At 41.9% G+C, this 23,842-nt stretch overlaps 1 protein-coding gene across 3 annotated transcripts in view; it reads left to right on the forward strand.

Moving 5' to 3' along the window:
* LOC125437113 (SUN domain-containing protein 3-like) overlaps nucleotides 1–23,842 on the forward strand; it is a 104,083-nt gene that overhangs the window by 76,145 nt on the left and 4,096 nt on the right. For all 3 annotated transcript variants that reach the window (XM_048504485.1, XM_048504484.1, XM_048504483.1), the window contains 10 exons: nucleotides 9,585–9,682; nucleotides 10,379–10,501; nucleotides 13,523–13,580; nucleotides 15,388–15,458; nucleotides 17,500–17,555; nucleotides 18,678–18,718; nucleotides 20,524–20,683; nucleotides 22,051–22,132; nucleotides 22,821–22,936; nucleotides 23,532–23,699. In XM_048504485.1, coding sequence (XP_048360442.1) covers nucleotides 10,405–10,501; nucleotides 13,523–13,580; nucleotides 15,388–15,458; nucleotides 17,500–17,555; nucleotides 18,678–18,718; nucleotides 20,524–20,683; nucleotides 22,051–22,132; nucleotides 22,821–22,936; nucleotides 23,532–23,699 — 849 coding nt within the window. In that variant the 5' untranslated portion in view covers nucleotides 9,585–9,682; nucleotides 10,379–10,404. The remainder of the gene's footprint in view (nucleotides 1–9,584; nucleotides 9,683–10,378; nucleotides 10,502–13,522; nucleotides 13,581–15,387; nucleotides 15,459–17,499; nucleotides 17,556–18,677; nucleotides 18,719–20,523; nucleotides 20,684–22,050; nucleotides 22,133–22,820; nucleotides 22,937–23,531; nucleotides 23,700–23,842) is intronic.

The following is a 23,842-nucleotide window of genomic DNA, read 5'->3' on the forward strand; positions in this document are numbered from 1 at the left end:
TTTAAAAGGTCCCTGTTTTCCTGATTGCTTTCAGATCTCTTGTGAATTGCTTTGACTTCTGATAGGGTTTTCCTCTACCTGGCTTTTTGGTTCTTTTCTCTTAACTGAATGATTTAAGTTCCTGCTGTTCGCAGGCTTTCAGTCAGCCTGTCCCCATTTCTTTCTCTAAAGTATCTTTGGTTCACCTTTTCTTTGAACTCAGAAACTTGTTCACATTCTTGGCACTCCAGAGAAAGAAAGAGAGAGCATATAGCTGCTTTTGCCTCAGCACTCCCAGAGGATCTGGTTTCCTTGCCTAGAAAGAACACTGTTTCTAAAGTATTTGATTCATTTAATATCCTCTTAGGCATCCCATTCCAAATGAGGGGGAAGTACGTGGCAGGTGGGGATGGCATTCATTGGCATGGCTGCCAGCAAACAAAGGAAAGCCCCTGCCAGTCATGAAAAGTCTCATTCGGGTCAAAGGCCAAAAGGAAGCTGATTAAAGGCGGCTCCACCCTCAGGAACGCCTCCAGAATGTCCCCATTTCGGCATTGCTTCTTGCAATAGAGGACCAGTGGAATAGGGACACACTTCTGGATTCCACCATAGAACCACACGGTATCCCACTGCCAATGTCACTGCCACTCTGTCAGTGTCTATGTCCATTTGGGTGGCACAAGTGGCAATGATGCTGACACAGGGGTCATGCTGCTTCTAGTGCAGCTTCAGACCCTCCCTCCTTTGGACTGCACAGTTAAACATTTATAAAACACCTGCTCTATATCTAGCACCAACTCAGTGGAATTAGTAGTAGCATTTATTTTCTCTGCCTTTATTTCTTATATTCCTTGGGAATTCCTTTCTTGGCATCAAAGTTATTCTCAGAGCATTCATATGTAGTGATTTATTTTCCCAGTTTTCTTAGGCCAATAAATTCTTTTAGATATATTGTTATACTTTTAATATGTATTTTTAATCCTTTTGTGTACCTTATACTGGTCTATGACCATAATGGTTCCGGTTTTTATTTTTTATTCTTATTATTGCGAATCAGTTTTTATGGTATGTTTTTGTTTTATCATTGTTGTTCACCACCCTGAGCCCCTAGGGGAAGGGCGGTTTCAAAATCAAATAAAAAATAATAATAAAAATAATAATGAAGATTGATTGATTGATAGTGATTTATACTTATATTTATTCAAATATTTCTACTCCACTTTTGTTCCCAGTTGACACCCAAAGCAGTTTACCTTATAATGGTCGAATCACCACTACCGTCTTAGCCAGGTTTCAGAACACAAACTAACCAGGTTTGAGGGACGACCTCCCCGGTCGAATCCCCACTACCGTCTTAGCCAGGTTTCAGAACACAAACTAACCAGGTTTGAGGTCGTTTGTGTTCTGAAACCTGGCTAAGACGGTAGTGGGGATTCGACCGGGGAGGTCGTCCCTCAAACCTGGTTAGTTTGTGTTCTGAAACCTGGCTAAGACGGTAGTGGGGATTCGACCTCTGTCTTCCACAACTTTATTTATGTATTTATTTTATTCAAAAAATGAACTGGCTTTCTGCCTTCACAAGGCCACCAAGGAGACTAAGAAATTAAAACACACATAATAAAACCACATTTAAAAACCATTCATCTCCACAACATCTCTGAGATAGGTTAGGCTGAGCTTTGTTTATTTGTTTTGTGAGTGAGCATCCATTGCAAAGTGGATACTGGAATCTGGCCCTCCCAGGTTCTAGTTTGACACTCTAATCAGGATATCATACTATCCATATGCATATAGGATACCCCAATATGGGTGGAGTACTAGCATGCTATCTAGAAAGCAAACATTTAGTACACATGCCATCCAACTTGTGTGTAACAAGAAGCTGCATATGGAAACTTTTGTATATAATTGTTAAAATGTGGAGATCTGACCTCATCTCTTGCCTTGCAAACCCTCTGGGTTTGATATAAATCAGCTACAACTTGACAGCACTTTCTACCTTTACAACTAGTAAATCCAAATTTGTCTAAAGCAGTGATAGAATTTAGTAAGCAGGTAAGACATTTCTGGGTACTTCTTATAGCAACAAAATCCAAATATTTATTCCTTAAATATTCCTTTAAAATTATTATTACCACATGTTGCAGGCATCCCCATTTTGAATATATGCAGTTTCAAGTTTGTTTCTTCAAATTCATTCTAGTGCTATTTGAGAATGTTTGTGTCTATTTCCCACTTCCAAAACCTTGCCAAACATACATTTTTATGTGAAAGCCAAGTTTCATGGTTAGAAAATTGACTTAGGACTGAGGAGATCTGGGTTGAAATCCCCAGAGATGAATCTCACTAGGTAACCTTGGGCTATTCACAGTCTCTCTCCCAACCTAACGTACCCCATAGAATTGTGCAAATAACATTGAGCAGAAAACTGTGAATGCCGCCTTCAGGTCCTTTGAGGAAAAGTAGGATAAACATGTCCAATTTGGCTGGCTTATTATGTGATGCCTAAGAAACTGATTCTGTTTTTTGTGGGTGAAGAAACGTTGTTAACAAGTCCTCAAGTATAAAGACTGTTTTCCTCATATACATGTTTTTTCATACAGCAGCTTTTGGGTGGGGGGGGAGATCCATGACCTGGCTTCTACACATGCTAAGAATATGACTCCCCCCCCATCTCTTTGTCCCCCTGGACCCACCTCTGGAATCTGAAACATCAATTTTGAAAGTGCTTGGTCAGTATATCAAACAAGGGGACCATGGTTTAGAGGTAGAGCATCTACTTGGTATTCAAAAAGCCCCAGAGTTAATGCCTATGTCTCCAGTTTAAAACAGGATCTGGTAGTGGATGACATGAGAAACCTTCCAGAGCTCTGATAACACTGACCTTGACAGACCAGTGGTTTAACTGACCAAGGATACATGGAGCTTCATGTGCTCAGGTAATAGAAGCAGGAAAAACAGAAGGGGGGTGGGGAATCTGTAAGCCCCTAGATCTCATGGCTCTTTCCATTGAGACTTGTTCATCTTTATGCAGATGAAATTCATAATCAATAAGAGGGAACACAAAGGTTTTGAAAACTTCCATCTGTCACCCATCTCATTAGTTTTGTGAAAACGCTGAATGGAAGCTCATGTGCCTTTCAAAGCTACTTCATAGAGAACAAAACCAAAATGGAACGGACAACAAGGGACCGAATTGCTCTCAACATTTAATAAACATGATTCTTTGATGTTCAGAGCCTTTTGCTAAAGACAGGGGAAATGGCAATTTAATTGCTCAATTACTTTCACAGTTCTAGCACTGTTCTGTTGATTAGTCCATCACTGGGAAGAAATGTGTGACTAGGCTTTTAAAGAAATACTATTTGTTACATTTGAAAGATTTAAAAGTTATTGAATTTTCTTTTGAGCGGTAAGAATCAATGACCATTGAGAAAAGATAAACGTTTACAAAATGTGTTCATCATTCTGTATGGAAATGTATTTTATACACCCAGATTCATTTTCAAACTCAAACACCCCCAAACTTAATGGATGATACATTTGCTAGAATGTATTTAATTTTTATAAAATTCACAGGCAGTGACAGTGTAACCCTACACAGAGTCACACTCTTATAAGTCCAATTAAGTCTATGAGTTTAGAAGGGTATAATTCTACATAGGACTATACTGTGCTTAGACTCTATTAGACTAGATCTAGGAAACTGAGGTTCAAATTCCCACTCTTCCATAGAGGCTCAATTGGGTGACTTTGGACCAGTCAATCCCTCAGCCCAACGTACCTCACAGAGTTGTTGCTTTGAGAATAAAATGGAGGAAGGGAAAATGATATTGTAAGCTGCTTTGGGTGCCCACTGAGGAAAACAGTCGGCTACAAGAATTTAAATAAATAATTTCAGAGCGAACAGTGAGAACTTCTAATAATCTTTGTCCATTTTCTCTAGAAATCATCATACTCTTTTGTAGCATATTTATTCCTTTTCTTTGCAAACAAACATTTTCCCTGCACCCATTTCCCAGCATTCTCATGGTGCTGCTGTTTGTTCCCAAGGAATGGCTGTACAAGTTATGACCCAGCAGCTCTGACTCCTGAAATCCATTTATAGAAATGGATCTGCATGGGCTGGGCTATCCCCAGAAATACAGGGTCTGCCTTGGGCAAAAAAAAAAGGCTTCATATTGATAAGGGAAGAGCACTTCCTGAGACCATTAAGATTGTTCAGAGCAGGTGAGGATGAGCAGCCGTTTTTGGTTTTGGAAAATGTGATTTCATCACTCAGAATATGGGCTCTCATCTCATTGTCTACTCACACATAGCTTTTTGTTTTAACTGCTTCTGTCCTATGATCTTTGTGATTTTTTTCAGATGCAGGTGGGCAGCCATGTGTGCCTGAAGCAGCAGGAAAAAAAGTTTGAGTCCAGTGGCATCTTTAAAACCAACCAAGTTGTATTCTTGGTATAAGCTTCGGAGAAGAGTGTATGCACATGAAAGCTTATACCCAGATTAAAATTTTGTTTGTTTTAAAGGTGCCACTGGACTCAAACTTTTTTTCTGCTTTTTTCAGACTTTCACTCCATTGTAGATTGTATAGGGGCAGCTAACTGGGAACCACAATAGTAGGCTCCACTTAGTGTATTCATTCATTCATTCATTCATTCATTCATTCAAAGATCTGTACAGACTTTCAAATGTAATTTCCAGTTACCATTTCTTTTGGGTCAAGACATTGTCTTTTTGTGCTCAGTTAAGTAGTGTGCACATTGACAGCATAGCATAGTTCTTTTTTTTAATCAATGCTACATGCATACCTGTGCTATTATGGTTTGTGATGGGATGATTAGCTCATGGTTGGAATACTTGTAGAACTGACACAGGCCTTGAAAGAAATGTGTATAGGTGAGGGGCAGAGTCCATATATCCATTTTCTATTCCCCTCTCCGTAGGTAATTCACATAATCTGAAGTTGAGAAAATGACTTTTTGAAGAATAATCGCAAGTCTGCAGTGTCAAATGTGCTACTTCCATCATAGCACATGGACAAACTTTGCATGTTGCTGATTCCAGCTTGAGAAACTCCTGGAAATTTGTGGGTGGTAGCTGGAAAGGGCTCGGTTTGGGGGAGGAAAAGTACTCATTGAGGATTGGTGCCACGGAGTCCACCCTCCAAAGTTGCCATTTTCACCAGAACTGATCTCTGGAGTCTAGTGATCAATTTGAACTCCAGGAGAACTCTAGTCCTCACTTGGAGGTTGGCAGCCCTAACATATGTTCACACATGTATTCACGCCTGAGAACTGGGAACACAGCAAGTAGCTTCTGCCACTGTCCCACTCTCAAAACATCTTCCTGCTTTCTCAGTAGAATCTGGGACTCTTCCGTGCATGCATAAATATCTGAAGAAGCCTTACAGTAAGTTAGACCATTGGTCAGTGAAGGTCAGCATCGTCTACTGTGTCTGGCAGTGACTCTCTAAGGCCTTAAGCAGAAGGTCTTTCATGTCACCCATCATTCCAGTCCCTCCTCATTCCAATCCAAACTAACCACACAGCTATTCCTCCACATAGGTTCCGCAGCCCTGGGAATGGAGTGGTCAGATTGAAGGTACCAAGAGAAATGGGGGGAAACTGTGGTATCTAATATTGCTCTCTTTTTTATTTGCTATCAAGGGGGAGCTGACATGCCAACCCCACAGGATTTTCAAGGCAAGAGTGTTCAGATGTAGTTTGCCATTGCCCATCTCTCTGTATTATTCCTGGAATTTGTTTGTGGTCTCCTGTCCAAATACTGACCTGGGCCAATCCTACCTAGCAGTCAAGATCGGGCTAGCATGAGCTGTCCAGGTTAGGGTGAAGAAAATGTGTACGCATTTCAGTGCTATCAAGTCACAACTTCCTTATCACAACCCTGTAGGGTTTTCAAAACAAGAGTTGTTCAGAAGTGGTTTGCCATTGCCTTCCTCAACCTATCATCCCTGGTATTTCTTGATGGTCTCCCATCCAAATATTTACCAGATTAATCTACATATCCTCCATTTTCTAACGTTTTGCTACTATGACATTCTTTCTAGCTTTGTAGAAACAGTCATTCTCATGCTTCCCTGAAGATATCTCCTAGTTGTAAACTATGGCTGACCTCTGGTGGAAATGGTTGGGATTTCAGCTGATTATTTTTTTCATAGTAAGACTGGAGAGAGTTGTCAAACTTCTCTTTCCTTTTATAATATTATTTGTGTGGGTATACACATAGAGACAGACTGACAGACATGATATGATATGATACGATGGGAGGTGTCTCAATGGAGAGCATATCTTTTGCCCCTTGCCATCTCTTTTGCATACAGAAAGTTCCAGGTTCAATCCCCAGCATCTCCAGTTAAAAAGACCAGATAGTATGCCATGTGAAAGACATGTGCCTGAGCTTCTGAAGAGTCACTGCCATCAAAGCAGACAGTGCTGACCTTGATAGTTGAAAGGTCTGGCTCAGTAGGAGGCAGATTCATGTGCTCATATGTGCTCAGATCTTGCTTTTGGGCTAGGTAATAATAACAAGTGTTTATGTAAGTGTTTTAACTATTTCAACAGGCCTGGAGGAGACAATCACTATCTATAGAGATTAGGTTCTAGATTACCAGGGTATTTATGAAAGATCCACACAATTATAATTTTTTGCTCTAACCAGAATGGTGATTTGCAATAACTCTCAAGAATGGACATTTACAGTGTAATTAATCAAAATACAATGCAAATATTAGGAATATAAAAAATCCTGTGTTGTTCTGAATGTTTTCATTGATGGACGGGTGCAGGCTGGCCATTTCGCTTACAAGGAATGTTCCCGGTGAGCCACTTGCCCTAAGGGTCACTGGCAGCCAAGAGTAAGCAGAGTTAAACAAGCCGATACCCTTGGCTACCACCACCACCTCTCCGGTCTGCTGATGCCTGCAACGCTAACTGCCCTGCAGCAGCTGCCCATCAAAGCTTAATAACAGCTGTTGTGGGGTTGGAGAAGGAAGAATCGATAATAATGAACACATGTAATACTAAATATAACAAAAAAGAACAAAATCTTTTGCACCAATATGAAATGAAGAAAAGCGAGCACACCCCTAATGAATAGAAAGGGGGTTCAAAGCCAGTGTTATATATCTCATTTCAATATATGGATTTGAAGGGAATATAGGGATTTGAAGGGAGCTTGGAACACTTTCTAGTGCTGTACTGTGTATAGTTACTCCATAAAAAGAAAAGGAAGAAGAGTTTGCATTTATACCCCCCTTTCTCTCCTGTAAGGAAACTCAAAGAGCCTTACAATTTCCTTTCCTTTCACCCCCAGCAACAAACACCCTGTGGGGTGGTTAGGGCTGAGAGAGCTCCGAAGAGCTGTGACTAGCCCAAGGTTACCCAGCTGGCATGTGTTGGAGTGCACATACTAATCTAGTTCCCCAGATAAGCCTCCACAGCTCAAGTGGCAGAGCAGGGAATCAAACTCGATTCTCCAGATTAGAGTGCACCTGCTCTTAACCACTACACTACTCCTGCTCCTTAAGCAGTGTTAGTATTTTTAAGATTGTACTGTTATTCATGGATGACATGTAGCAAATCTAAAGCAACCTATTCTGTTATTATGACATCATTACACCATCATGTCTAACTCACCATTAGATCCCTATTATGACATCACATCCTGGATACGTGAAGCAAACCTCCACTCACCACAGAAGTGTACTGGAATCACAGAATAGGAGCATTGATATTGGCCCACTGAAAGCAGGGATTTTATTGCATGTTTCAATTTTTCTTGTATTGAGTTTCATGAGTCGGATTAATTTAAAAGAAACCAAGAGATTTCTCGTGTAGTGTGACAAGTTGCATTACACTCTCTCAGAAATGAGTGGCAAACGCTCTGTGCGCCGAAGTCCACCAACCCAAGAAAGTTCAAATGATCCTGACTGTACACCCAAAGGGCCAATAGGATCAGGCACATTACGGACAAACAGGTAGAGAGACTGGTTCATATTTTTTTTCTGATGAAATAATAAAATGAAATGGAGTCTAAGGTTATAGGAGGCAAAGCTCACATGTACAACTATGAGAATGTAGATATCTAATCAGGGTTAACATGCCGTAGCTGGCATGTGGAAAGTTGGTTGGCTTTTATGTCCTTTTAAAAGGTAAGTGGTGTCCAGCTTTATGATCTGTTGCTTTTGTATAGTACAACTTGAGGAAATGTTACAGATGATCAGTAAGTTATGTGTTAATTATTCCACATACACTTTGGTAAGTTATCACTTGGAAAATGGCCAATGTGTATTCAGCTGACATTGTCTATACCTCTTTTTTCATTATTTAAATCAGTGGTCTTTGACCAGTGTGCTAGTGACTTTAGAGTTATTTAGAAGTTTATCAGGATTTCTTAGGTGAAAAGATTTGTCATGGTGAGCAAAAACAAAAGCTTTACCACAATGTGCAACTGCTAGGGTTTGTTGGGGGCATTCTGTGAAGGTCTGGGGTAAAGCCCCTATAGCAGAGTAGCGCAATATACTGGAACACAGTAGGAAGTCAGACGCACACAGAAGCTCAGCTTCACAGAAGCGGTCCTACTTTTATTAGTTCACAAGTATAGCTCACACAGACAAAGTGCTCCGCCAGGCAGTGCGAAAACAAGTGTCTCACAGATCTCAGTACACTGCAGCCTTATATCTGGTTTACTGGCCAATCACAATCCTTTACCAATTAAACCCAGAATGAGGCTGTGACATGTGATACCTGTCAGCTAGCTGTCAGTTAGATTTTGATGATCAGACACCAGTTACAACAGTGCTCTGACATATTCTAGGATGCACTCTTTGATAGTTTGACATTTGGGCCATCTCTCCAGGTCAGATGAATGGGCCCTAGAATCCTCTGCAGCTCACAGGGATTTTGTCTTTAATACACAGAGATTCTTCAGCTAAGGATCTCTTGATCACTAGAACTAGAGCTTTTCATCTAGCTACCTTATAAACAGAACTGCTGTCATATTACAAATACTGAGGTGACCAACTGAAATAATTCTGTAAACCATATTGTTACATGTGTCACTTTTACATTGAACAGACCAAAACCCATCTGAGTCAGAGAAATACAGCCACTCAAGTTTTAATAGCAAGGATGGACTGATGTAGCCCAGTAAGAAATCAAAATATAGTTGGTGTTCGTCACATAAAATCCTAAGACCAAATGTGGTTATGAAACCAACTCCAAACCATGGTTTCAGGCCCTTGTTTGACCGACCTCAAGTAACCATAATTAGCAGAGAGATCTGCATTCAGCCAGTCACGCTAACCACATTTTCCTTAAACCCTATTTTTATGTGATGTCTACAGTGAGCCATAAAGTGACAAGGCCATTAGTACTTCTCGTGTCCCCAAATGATGTTGAAAGCAGCAGCTTCCCTTTTTTCCCCCAGCTAACAGGACTTCTAAAGAATTTGAAGGACATATTTTCCCATTGGAGGAGACATTTTCTAGTTTCCTTGAAATTCTGCATGCTCTTTGAGAAATTTCAGACATGTTTCTTGGAGGTTACTAGGATAATCTGCAGTTGTTGTTTTTTAATTTTCAGGTTTTATTTGCGTAGTTGTGTGGGAAGCAACTCTACATCTTCTGCTACATCATTTAGCCAAACATCTTCAAGCACGGAAGAAAGACAGGAAAATAGTGGTAAAGTCAAAAGTGTTTGACAACTTTTTAAAAAAATTAACCCCGTAATGGTGCTTTGTGGGGTGGGTGCAGCTTGGAAAAGGAACGTAGTTCACGATGCCCTGTACGTTAGACCTGCTTTTAAAACAACAGTTTAGTTTATTTACAGTAATTGACCAGCAACGTTACAAAAAATAAAATCAACAAGAAAGCAATTACAGAGTATTTATAGATATCATCTATCATTGATCAGAGATTTCTTCAGTCTGCTAGCAATATAGCAGAACTTCAACACTATATAAGAGATGGTAGTATCTTCATCCTCAAGCAAGCATTTTGTAAAGGCATCATCAACAACTCTAGAAAGCCTAGACAACCGTGACAAAATTAAGTGGCTCCTAGAATCCTGGTAGAATTCACAATGAAATAAAACATGAGCAGTCATCTCAGTTGCTCTGGAATTACAAGGTCACAATTGACCCTCCATAGGCAGGTGCTAAAATCTCCCACTAAGCCAGGCCAATGGGAGAGCTTTTAATCAGGCTCTTGAGCCACTAATGAGCTATTGCCTGCTGGCATTGATATCTCCTCAGATGTTCATTGGTAGCAAGAATGAAAGAAAGAGTTGAAAGTAGATTTTTTTAAAAGTGAGACACATTTGAGACTCAAGAATGAAAGTGGTGACTTCTGGCTAATGAGATGGCCTTTCTTTGACAGGTGGCTCACTTGTCAGAGGACAATTGATGTTTGCCAGAGAAGTCATTGCAAGGGAATCCAGTTCTACCACCACCACGTCACCAGGCCTGAACACAACTGTGTGTGCTCGAATGAAAGTGCTAAGTATGTTTTTTGCTTTGTTTCCCTGAATGTACCTAAATGCCAGGACTAAGTCTTCCCCCTTGACATCAGGGGTCGCTCTGTCTCCTACTGAAATAAAGCCCATCGAGACCTTTTCCATACTGCTATCTAGCTTGTGGTTTGCTCTGCCAAGAGACTTCCTTAATCTGCTTTCTTCATCAGGTAAAAAGAAATATGTATGAAAAAAAGCATTCCCACCACTGGCCCATTTGCTTGCTATTACAAATCACTCCTGTATGATATTGGTTTAATTGTTTCATTTGGTTTCATTGGGTTAGCCTGTTTAGTGATGTGGTTAGGTAAGTTTTGTCTAATAGGTTGCTCACTTTAATGCTTGCAGTGCAGTCCCAAGCAGAGTTACACTCTTCTAAACCCCACTGACTTCAAGGAACCTAGAAGCATGGTTACTCTGTTCTAGGACTCCACAGTTTGTCACTGGGAAGCACAATCTGGAAGAGGGCTGCATCCTCTGAAGCAGGGAGACGTGGTGGATGACCACAGTGGAGCTTATACATATAATCAATGCAATTAATTAAAAGCAGCTCCTATGTTACAAAATAAGTAATCTGCCTCCTTAATAGCTCATGCTGCATGACCTTTAGCGGCAGAGGACTGTAAAAATGTCGAGCGGTATCCAAGTAGACCTGCTGCCAAAACTAAAAAGTTGGAGTTGTGATCAGATCTTGCAGATGAGTCCCGTCTGAATTTTGATCTTCTGGGCAATTATAAAATACGACATACTGTTGACAAACCAAGCAAAGAAAATTATGCTTATGCAAGTGTGTATTCTCACAATGCCTGCATTCTTGTGTAGAATCTTTTTGCCTCAAAACACTTTTATTTTTGTGATATTGTAATTCTACAGCCGCCCTCCCCCCCAAAAAAAACCAGGAACAAGAATGGCTCTGTGTGGCAATTTGACTTGAGTAAAGCCTTTGTGGCAATTTGACTTGAGTAAAAGGGTATTGAACAAAAATATAGGTAGCCTTTAAATTAATAAGTGATTTTTAAATGAACTGATAAACAGCTGGTGCTTGGATAAGATGGCAAAAGCTATCTGGACATTTTTTATCCTAATTTGTTATACTGATTAAGGGGGAAAGAACCCCAGTGTCAAAATCAGTAGGTTTGGGATGAGGAATCCCTGCCACAGATGCTTTTCTGTTTACAGAAAGCAAACTAAAATGAGGAGTGGCTGTACTTTGGAGACATGGTTTACTAATGTACAGGTGACAGTGCTCTAATAGGGCAAAGTTGTTGAGTCACTTCTCTTTTTTAAAAACATTTATTTATTAGTATAATGTAAACCGATAAGGTAAACAAGAATATAACAAAAAGAAGCTTAACAAGTATTACTGCCACATACGAAAGTTAATAGCAAAATTTATATACATATTCAATTGATGTCACTTCTCTATGTATTGTGTTGAAAAAATACAACTAGGGGTCCTTTTTTATCCCAAAATTTTTTGTGGGTATTTCAGAATTGGCAGAGTAAGGGCAATACTATGAAAATGGAAATTGTAGATTATGGTAGCTGTGAGGTGGGATGAAGCTCTAAACAACTGCCTTCTAGTTAGCAGAATGTCCAGTCCCCATTCTGGCCTCTCCTATAGATTTTTTAAACCCAACTTCCTACAATCAAGTTTTGATTATAGGATTGGAAGTGTGCAAACTCTGTGCTCCCCAAAGGTCTCTTATTTGGAAAATGGATAGACTAAGGCACTTTCTGCAACATATCTTGCTGTCAAATGATACATATTTTTCTTTTAGTTCATTACTCCCTACCCCCTCTGTCTGGTTCCAAAAAAGGTTTCCTTTGTTGTTTTCCTGAGAATTTTTACCACAATGTTTTTCGATCAGTTTCTGAGCCAGCTTTCCTCAAGTGTATGATCATGTTGAAACCATCTCTGTTTTCCGCCTCATGAAACATCTGACCGTTATCTTTGCCCCCATGTAATCACCCAACCTTCCCTTCAGCCATTTTCTCCTCCCACTCCCCCTCCATTTTCAAAAGGATTTTTTTAAAGTATCTATTACATTAGTGATCAAATGTAAGGGCTTGGACAAACCCTGGTCGATTGAATCAGCTTTGTCTATTTCATCCTGAGTGAGCAATGTCATCTTTAGGCAAAGATATTCTGAGTCCACAGTTAGGAGCAAGTGAAATTGTGAGAGATCTGATCAGTGGTGGGATCCAAAAATTTTAGTAACAGGTTCCCATGGTGGTGGGATTCAAACTGTGGTGTAGCGCCAATGGTACTGGGCGGGGCACAATGGGGGCGTGGCCGGGGATTCCGGGGGTGGGGCATTCCTGGGCGGGGCTGTGACAAGGACGCAGCCGCTACGCCGATCCTTGGGTGGGAAACGAATGCACGCAGGCACAGGCTACCACGCACACTGGGGCACCTCCTGCTAGACTGCTTCAAGTTCTGCGCGCTCCTGCTGAGAAGAGGGGCGTAACTAAGGCAAAAATCACGTGGCAAAATCACCAATTAGTAACCCCCTCTCGGCACACACAAATAATTAGTAACCTACTCTCGGGAACCTGTGAGAACCTGCTGGATCCCACTTCTGGATCTGATCCCTACTCCTGTGAATCTTGCAAGCTGACCTTGGAGTAGGCACATTCTCCTAGCCTCATCTACCTCGTACAGTGATTGTAAGGCAAAAATAGAAAAGGAGAACAATGTCTTCTGCTGGGGTAAACATATGTTAAATAGACAGACATGAAATTGCAAATCATCCATACACAGGTACAATGATAGCATGGCAAAGTGACCCATAAGCATAATGTAAAGAACGCTCTTTTATGCTCTCGAGTCTGAAACCTGCTGAAGAAATGCCTGCATTTTCAAATGATGGCATAAGCTCACGCCAGCCCAAAGCCAGACTGGTCCAGTGTCAAAAGAAGTACACTCCATTATTCTGAGGCCTGTGAGGGGAAGTACCAAAATGCCTTGTGACTGAATTGTTTGTTGGTTTGTTTTGTTCTTGCCCCAGGAATCATATACAGTGCGACTATTCTGTGCCTGCTCCAAAGAGCTTATTTCTGTGCAAAGTAAGTATGAACATGACATTTTTCAAGATTGCTTTTGGAATAAAAATTGAACCCCAATACCCAGTTTGGCAAGAAAAGCCAGAATAGCAGAGCCCTTGCCAGAAAATTATTTTGGAGAAAAAGAAAACATGTTACACAGGCAGGTATTTTTTTCACAGAGAAGAATCAAAGCCGGGTAAACAGCTTTCAAACTGGCATTTCACTTATGCTAGCAGCTGCCTCCATTTGACAACGTATTCAGATAAAGCAGTCCTGAGGAGGAGAAGAGATGTATATTGTAGCCATGCCACTACAAAATCAGGGAAAGCCATTCTCACACAAGCCTCCCCTCAAACTATTGTTTATTAATGATGTTTGCTGTGGGAAATAAAAAAGACAGGTGCAATAAATGCCTGTGTTTCCTCCCCAACAAGAGCTTGGGAAAATGGGGTGATTTCTATTGGATAACTGATATGGAGGCAAAGGATTACTCCCTGCCCCAGTGTACAGTCTCAAGCCAATTCTTGCCTGTCACAGGTTTTTTTTTAATATTAAAGGAAATGTCGTGTAATCCAATCACAGATGCCCCGTGTGTCATGGAATTTATTCCTTAGTGCGGGGGAAAGGTTTGTTGCTTATCTATTGCCCCATCCAAACCGGGGGGGGGGGGGCAATTTGCCAGTAGGAGCAGTACAGGGAATTACCCTCCCAAGGGCACTTGCTCCAGTGATGGGGCAAATCTGCTGGTGGGTGGCTGCCATGGCTTGCCCCAGCTGTGGGACGTTGGGCTGGACGCTATATCAGTGTCCCTGAGCTGCCACTGGCATAGTGGGGTGATCCAGGGGCATGGCTGAGGGAGGAGCAAACATCAGTTTCCTCCTGGCCATTTCCTTCCTTGCCCTGGCGGCTGGAGCTTTGGATGTACGCAACCAGAAAGGAGGCATAAGTCCATTAAGCCCAATGGGGGCTTCCCAGCGGCAGGGAGGCTTTTTTGGATGTTAAGCCTCCCTATGCCACAGGGAAGCCTCCCTGGGATGGTGAATCGGCACATTGGATGGGGCTGCCCAGCTAGGAAGCATTGTGCTTACTCTCATTATTGTTATACAGCCCAGTCAAGTTGACTAGGTAGTATTGTTTGAGTGTCATGGATAGAATGGATAGAATTAGCATTATCAGGAAGGAAGATGGGTGCTTTTTTAGAAAAATGTACTGAAATAGCAACTGATAGGAAAATAATTTAAGGAATTGACATTAACCAAGAACTGGGGGTTTTTTTTGGGGGGGGGGATCAAAGACAATCAGTGTAGCTCTAATATAAACTCAGCCTTGTGGTACAACTCTCCCTCCCAATCCCACATGCTTCTTCTTCCTCAAAACACAACAGGAGTTAACATGGTTGCACACTACATGTATCCTAGCCCTTTCCTCAGATAATTACAGGTGAAGGTAGAGAAATGTGTAGCATCTATTATACTCGATGTTAGAAGGATAGGAGAAGAATCACAGACCAATGAGAACTCTGTGATTCCTGTTGGATCAACTGTGGTGCACTGATTCAGATCTGCTGTGGAAACTCACTGGATTACTTTGGATCAGTCATTTTCTCTTAGCATGACTTACCACACAGGATTGTTGAGAACAGAGTAAGCCGTCCTGAGTTTCTTGGTAAAAGGACTAGATAAAAATGTATAGAGAACTAACATCCACTGTTGCTTTGCAGATGAGCCACAGAGTTCCCGGTGTTAATACAGGGATGTTTTCTGCGGCCATTACAGCTTCCCAAGAATTGCACCATGTTAAACAAACTTCCCTTTTTTTCTCTCTTTAGAGACCAGATCACATGGGAGAATGTCAAAAAGGCTCTGAAGTTCTTTTCTGTAATAGTCCTGTTATCTTGTGGTGAGTACTCATAAAATTCCAAAATGCAATCTTAACTTTCGAGGCATGTCAAACATTGGAATGAATTCATTGGCTTGATATGCACATCTGTTGGTTGATTTACATTAATGCAGACTGCATTGGAGACCAGTAAAGAGGCAGATACCAATGAGTTGCTTAATAATAAGTGTATTAGTTAGTAAACATGGGAGAAAATAAACTCTATTCTACACTATTACATCCTTATACTTGTCTCAGCACGTGGCAGAAACTGAGCACAGAACAAAAGTCAGGTAGTTTTATAACCGTAGATGTACATGCTGTTATGACCCAATCTATAGAGTGGGGAGGGGTGACACACTGGGCACGCACCAGTGCGGGGGCGTTCTGGGGTGTGGCACGGGTGCAGGATGCACTCATGCCCCAGGCGCCGTTCCCCCTCCCTTCGGCTCTGCATAAGCGGCACTCGTGTCAGTGGAGAGTGCAAAGAGACTGGCATCCAGTCACCCTCCATCTCTGTGGCAGGCAAACCCAGAAGTGGCCATCGCCACAGAGCTACACTGGTGTCAAAGCAGACACTGGCATGGGGAGGGGGGCAAGCCAGGGTGTTCCTGGGGGTGGAGACAATTTTAATTGGCTTCCACTCAGGCTTTTGAGCCAGGAACGCCAACCTAGGGGCTATGGACTTACACCATTCAAAAGGGTGGCGGGACTCCATTAAGCCCTGTGGAGAGCTTTCAGGTAGCCAGGTTTTTTTTTCTGCTGCCTCCCTGTGCTGCCTATAAATCCTCTGGAGGCAGTGCGGCAGCATCCCCAGCCACTGCAGCCCAATCCACAGGGCTGCATGTATTCAGCGGCTACTAAACTGGCCAGTGCCTAATCAATAGGTGAGTGTATCAGAATATGAGCTCAACATCTTGTTTACATACAAACAGATAATTAACATTTTCATGACTGGTTGCGACATACACTTGCAATTCCCAACAGCATCCGACAGGTGACAACTGAAAGTCAGTGCTGCTGAGTTTTGTGCAGCTGAAAATCAACAAAGTTTTGCAGAGGGTTGGGAGGCGAGGATGAAATTAGACTCCCTGCTATGGAAACATTGTCACTCTAATCAGGTTTGTTCAGAGACCAACTGAACGGGCTTAATCCCAGGAAAGTGTTCTTAAGATTGCATTGACAGTCAACTAGTACATTAGAGAGAGGGTTGTGCAAAATGCTCTAGTGTTAAATGTATTGTCGAAGGCTTTCACGGCCGGAATCACTTGGGTGCTGTGTGGTTTCCTGGCTGTATGGCCGTGTTCTAGCAGCATTCTCTCCGGATGTTTCGCCTGCATCTGTTGCATGGCATCTTCAGAGAATCCTCTGAAGATCTCAGCCACAGATGCAGGCGAAATGTCAGGAGAGAATGCTGCTAGAACACGGCCATACAGCCAGGAAACCACACAGCACCCAAATGCTTTAGTGTTCTTACATGCACGACAACTGTTAATTCATTACAGTACAAAAAGTACTTTGAGAAACAAGTTTGCATGGTCCAATAGGGTGGGAAGGTTTTAAATAATCCTATTCTTGGCCCAGACACAGTACTTGCTTCTTTAAGAAGTTCTGGTATAGCAAGGCATCGTTCAGGGAAAGATAACTCTGGCTGTCACATTACTCCAGTTCACTGGGAAGGGAATCAGACCATTATAACACCAAAATTGCCTGGACTTGCTGTAGTGCAGACCTGCGTGCTGCATTTTGAAACAACCCAAGCTCATGGATCAGACCCATGGTTGCCAGAATATCTATTCCAGTCCTCAGTCTCCTTCATTTGCAAACTAATTAAAAGGAATCACATTTATTCCAACTCCAATTTTCAACTTTAATTTGTTTTCTTAGCATATTAGCCGGCATGAAATACAGGGAGTTGTTTAGCATTTTGGCCTCACTTGTAAAAACATGACCCATTTAATACAATGTATTGCACCATCTTCCAGAATTCTTTCTCCACAGTAACTGCCACTGATGTTACTTGTACCCAGGTCAATAAGAGTTCTTTGCTTTCTTCTCACAGCTGCAGTTTACTACTTGTGTTTATTCAGGAGATCATCAGATGTGCTTTCGTCACCGGTGAGGTTTCTTTCACTTCTTGGGGTTCCTCTAAACACGAGCAGGGATGTACTATGCCCTACACTCATTTTAAGTAATTAAAGGGGAGGCATATACCACTGGTATTTGCACAAGGATTGCTGCAAATACATCCTCTTGAAGTTAACAGAAGCTAATCAAATCACAATAGAGAATCTGTCTTGCACTGGGCACTGAGTTGTGGAGGAAAAGAATGTGAATTCTGAAATTGTTTTATGTTTGTATTAGAGTCCTAAATTATGCAGTTAATTTTTAAACCTAATATTGTTGGCTTCTAGGGGAGTTTTTTTCTTCTTGGGAAAGCCATTGTGGTATAGTAGTGAAAATGTTAGGTTGGGACTGGGGTGGTCTGGATTCAAATCCCCGCTAAACCTTCAGGAAGCTTACTGGGTAACCATCCTCTTTCAGTCCAACATACCTTTCCATGTTCTTGAAAGGAAATGTGGGGGAGGGGGAAATCATATTGCCCTGAGCTCCATAGAGGAATAAGGTGGTAAGAAAGTAGCCTTTTAACAAATGAACTGAATTCAGTGTGCTCCTGGACATGTACAGAGTGTCTTTATTTTTGGAAGGGAACACTTCACGAATACTTTAACTATCCGTGTGTGCGGCAGAATCGGGTCTCCTACATCTCACTGTCAACCTTGGCACGTCTGGCTACCATCCACTGGAGGACATAGTTGGTAGTCAGAGCTGCTCATCCATACTGTAGCTATGAGAGCAACGTAACCATTTGCGGTTTCCCCAACTGTACTCTTCAAAATGGTACCTGCCATATCTAAGATCTCCTTACTAAAGAGGCAAGGGCAGCGCAATGTGTTCTGTACTGCAAATGCAGACAAATCCCACATGACCCCCTAGTGTGCAGGTGTGAACTTTGACAACATGCTCATGTACACTAGCAGCAAGAACAGCTCTGCTGAATGTGCATTTATTTACTCTAAATTTTACATCAATGGGACAAGAGGATACCACTTTTAGTTAACTAGTCCCATCCATTCTGTCATGATGCATTATTATTCATACCCCAAAGTACTGGGAATATCCTGAAAGACTCATTATATTTCTTAGAGTTGAAGAGTATGCTTTCTTTTGCCTCTCTAGGAACTCACGAAGCAGTATCAAACACACCTGGATTCAATGTGGTAAGAGGAAATATTTAGCTTTGGAATCGTACACAAATACAGCTATCACCAGGCTGCCTTATCACTTGCAAAGGCCTTCTAGGTGGGTCTGTAGCTGCCAGTGAGTGGATGTTAGTGTCTGTGCATGATAAAATGTCGAGACAGGTTCGCTTCTGCCTCAAAGGTCAAAGACAACAGTGCAACATTTTCAGTGTGGATCCATAAACAACAATATAAAACACATCTCTGTACCATGATTGCTCAGCCAATGAGAACATGTATTGCCCTTCCTTCCCCACAGCTACCCAGAATGAGCCATTTGAACATTTCTCTCATGCAGCAGAATGACATAAAACACTAGTATTTTGGTGATGGTTCAAGCCATGCTTGTAACACCCTAGTTCTCATATTAATAGCTTTGCCTGAGCCCCCTGCACATTTCTGACAGTTCAGCTCCACTGGCTGTACGTTCTTTCTTTACCACATCTGTGCTACCACATTTAAAAGACTAGAAGATGCTTGTTCTTCTGTTTATATGATAGGCTAGGAAAATACAATTGTCTTATAATGTGCAAACAATTCAAAATATACCTCAGCAGCTAATGTGTGTAAAATGGCAGGCTGCTAGGGCTGTCAATCTCCAGCGGTAGGGGAGCTGGAGTTCTCCTGGAATTACAGGTGATCTCCAGACTACAAAGGTTAGTTCTTCTGGAGAGAATGGGAAGCAGATTCTATGGCATCGCATCCCTGCTGAGCTCCCTCCCCTCACTAAACTCTGCCCTCCCCACGTACAGCCCCACAAATCTTCAGGAGTTTCCCAAGCTGGTGTTGGTAATGGCAACCTTACAGGTTGCATTTTGAATGGTTAAAGTATTCATGCACGTGCCTGTTCATAGATGCACTCCAGGGACAAAGGTTGATTCCCTGCTGGCAGAATCATTCTGGGATGGCCCCTGCAGTTGTCCTGGAACTCCCCACGGCTCCTGTCACAAACTTGTGTCTGTTCCAGCTCTGCCCCTTCTTCCCATTATTTTTTTAAAACCACCAGGGAGGTACACCTTTTTCTGTTGTTCTAGGGCAGGGGTCTGCAACCTGTGGCTCTCCAGATGTTCTCCATTGGCTAGTTGGCCATGCTGGCAGGGACTGATGGGAATTGTAGTCCATGAACATCTGGAGTACAACAGGTTGCAGAACCTGTTCTAGGACGAACACAGGATGAACCCAGTATTGTGGGGAATTCTAACCCACCGTGAGTCTCCAGTTCGTACCGTCAGCCAATCACGGCTAAGTGTCTTGGGCAGGCGCAGAACAGGAGACTCACGGCGGGCAGAAATGCGCCTTTTTTCTTCTTCTTGCATATGAAGCCACAACCATGCAACTAATAGGCACACATTGATGCTCTGTTTCTAGCTATGTAGAACACTCCTTTGTGACGATGTAGTTACGTAGCCGTTATGTAAAAAACAAAACAAAAAAGGAACTCCCATTCACATTCCCACCCTAAAGCAACAGCCAATCGAGAACGAGGAGCAGAAAAGGCGCCGAGGTGATCCCGCTCTCTGATTATGGTTCCAACACAAGACCTCAGCTGCCGTGGAGAGTGACAGACGGGATCAACTAGGTACTGTAATTTATGGTCCCAGTTCAATCCCAGAATGATTCTGCCAGTGGGGAATCAACCAAAGTGCACTCATTCCCCACTTGGATATTAAATCCTAAATATTTTTAATTGGGGTTGGTTATCTTTGTTCTGTGACTACTGAATCACAGATTAGTCATAGATGATCAGACAGTTTCTAATATTTGCATTTCTTACCCCTTGAAAGGCAGTCACATCTTCTGCTAGAAGAACAAATCCGTGCTATTGAAGCCTTTAAAATGGAGATTGATCACCTGCATGGTCAGATCAGTGGCATCAACAAGAACATGACTCATTGTATAAAGCAAATTCTAGAGGAAAGTGAGATCCCAGGAGAGAACAAAGAAGTAGGAAGTTGGAAACTGATTGTGACTGTCTTGTCTTCTGCATGTCATTGCTTCTTGCTTTACCTTCAGGCCTCTACATGCTTGTCTTTCTGCCATAGGCTGTGGTCATACAGACACTGTTCTGGGAGTAAGCCCCATTGAGTAACGTTGGTCTTCTAAGCAGATATGCTCAGAGTTGCGAGCCCTAAGTGAGGGGAAACCTAGTCATTAGAACTTAAGGAGTCTCTTTAGGGAGGGCTGAGGAAAAGATTTTGAATAGATTCCTGATCGGAAAGCTTACAGTTCTTACAGCCCCACATCATCACACCATACAAAAGATGAGGGATAACCTTACTTGAAAATAATTTTAAGATAGGGTCTGTGAGAAATCCTCCCTTAGTATAATAGAATCCCAAGGTGGCCCCCATAATCTTTTAAGCAAAGGCTCTGGTGGTTACCAAGTGGGGCTTCCAATTTAAGATCCCTTTGAAAGTAACTCCCAAAGATTTGATGGTGTTGGTCTGCTCAACAGGTGTTCCATGTATTCTCCAGTTAATTTTTTTGGTCTCTTTCTGGAGACCATTATTTTGGTCTCTTTTTGTAATAAATGTTGAAGGCCTCTTCTTTACAAAACACACCTAACTGGTATGGTAATCATTTTTAATCCAACTTGGGTAAGAGAAATCAGGACCATGTCATTCTCATATGAGATTTTCTGGTGGCCAAAAGAAGAGGAGATGAACTCTGTGCCCAATAGCCACAGAACTGTATCATTTATATAGAAATAATTATATATAAAGAGCAGGTCAAGATGGCAATGAGATAAACATGTCCTTTGAATTGGTCTCACTTGCCACAGGGAGAATAGAAAGTGAAAGCGGGGCCTTTGGAAATATGTCTGTTCAAGAAATATTGCAGCGACGCACATTTGCCCTAATCATGCAGCAGATACTTTGTTCGTTATTGGTCAAAGAAAACAGGGCATTTCCAGGTTCTGCCTGTTCACTTATAGAGATTGGGAGGGGAAAACTGACGAAGGGATGCTTTGTTGTTCCCTGATCTGGTAATTCTGTCCTATGAATCTTCTCCTGACCCCTTTTTAGTCAGTTTTTGTTGTTTTCCTAAGCAAAGCTCTACCATTGGAGTAAAGGCCATCTCTATCCTCACACTCCAACATACAGAATTAGGGCTATCTTTTTGTGGAGATAACATTTTATTTGATCTTGAGTGCAGAAAGCCTTGTGATTCATGTTACAGAAGTGGTTGTAGGCAGATCCCAAAGTCCTGCAGGACTATTCATAATTCATGGTGTCAAATGTCTGCCTTCAATCCCTGCAGGGACGAGTCACAAATTTTCCTGATCCGTTTTTTCTTCCTCTTTTCCACAGCAAGTGCTTGAAATGATTGATTTGGCTATTAAGAAGTATGAAGATCCTGTACAAATGGCTGATTGGGCTCAAAAAACACTAGGTAAGGACAGACACTTTGCTCTTATGCTTTCTTTGAAAAAAATCTTTTTAATGGCTAGATGAACAAAACCCATTAACATGTCCATTGTAAGCACTTATGTGGAAGTAATTTCCAAATAAATCAATGGCATTTTTTCTAGGATTCTTGTGGTTCAAACTATTTTCCAATCCTTAACGAGAGAATGGGTAGAACTCCATGTTCCAGTGCAAATCTGAGGTAGAAAGTTTGTGTTGCCATACAAGTTATAATGCAAGGGGGGGGGGGTGTAGCTTAGCCCTTCCTGTGCCAGCCAATTCCTCCCTGCAAATATTCCCTGTCCCATGATCCAACACCAGTCCAGCTAGGGAGAAAACAGCCTTAGTTTGGGGGAGGGGGAAAACAGAGGATATAAAAATAGAGACCTTGAATTAAAGCTTTATTTGGCTGTATGCTAGAACTGAGACTACATATGGCTTCATTGGTGAACTGCTGTTCATGAGAATAACTAGGAGGCAAAGGAATTACAATGGCCGGTGGCTATAGCCTCCAAGAAAGGGACCTTCCTTCTTGACATCCAGGACAGTAGCAAACTGTCCAATGAGTTGGTTCAAGATAGAGAAACCTGAGCATGGACAATGATATACAAAGCTGGTAACGATGATAAATAGATCTCTCCATCGCTGTTAACCTAGCTTTCTTTTAACTCTAGGAGCCACCATTGATAAACAGAGAACATCTGGGAATTATGACATTAAGAATAAGGATGTTTGCTGGTTTATGCCATGGATATTCTGTTCAGCAAAGCCGCCTGATATTGTTTTAGAGGTGCAGTCAAATACCTATAGTCTATCACTGATACTCAAGAAATGTTGCTTGGTAGTAGTATTGGCCACCCTGACCTGAATGGCCCCACTGACCTTATCACATCAAATCTCGGAAGTTAAGCAGGGTTGGCTCTGGTTAGTACCGGGTTGGGAGACCATCAAGGAATTTCAAGGGTTGCTGTGGAGAGGCAGGTAATGGCAAACCACCTCTGTTTGTCTCTTGCCTTGAAAAATTCTGGAATTGCTATAAGTTGGCAATTACTTGATGACACTTTCCATCACTACTACTGAAAACAAGAAGACTCAAATCCATAAATATCTGTAGCCTTCCATTTACTGGAAGGTAGTTCGAGGGGGGGGGGGGTTAAGGCAACCATTTACCAAGGGGTAACTTACTTTAGCATGTGTACAGCTACTTGGTAACCTAAGTGATATGGAGATTTTAGCACACTTTTATGCCTGGTCTGTTAAGTAGATTATTAATGACCATCTATACTTATCCACAGAAGCCCGTTTGCATATTATGAACTTGCACTGCAACTATATTCGGGATATGGGGCTACATGTTGCTAACTTGAGCTGCTTCCTGTTTCCAGCCAGACGTTAACCCTGGAAACTGCTGGGCTTTTCAAGGATCGGAGGGTCAAGTGGTGATTAAACTGCCTCAAAAAATCCAGCTATTGGCTGTTACAGTTGAGCACATCCCCAAGGCCATCAGCCCTTCTGGAAACGTCTCGAGTGCCATGAAAGATTTCGTGGTCTCTGTGGGTATTGCCTTTTAATTCAACATCACACCTCATTCCTTACCTGTTCCACCCAGAGGGTTATTCTCCATCTTTGCTTCCAAATGGACCATCCATACAGTGTCATGTTCTGTCTTCTTTCCATGACGTTCTCCCATTCTCAG

This window comes from Sphaerodactylus townsendi, linkage group LG07 (genome assembly GCF_021028975.2).
Source record: "Sphaerodactylus townsendi isolate TG3544 linkage group LG07, MPM_Stown_v2.3, whole genome shotgun sequence".
Lineage (NCBI taxonomy): Eukaryota > Metazoa > Chordata > Lepidosauria > Squamata > Sphaerodactylidae > Sphaerodactylus > Sphaerodactylus townsendi.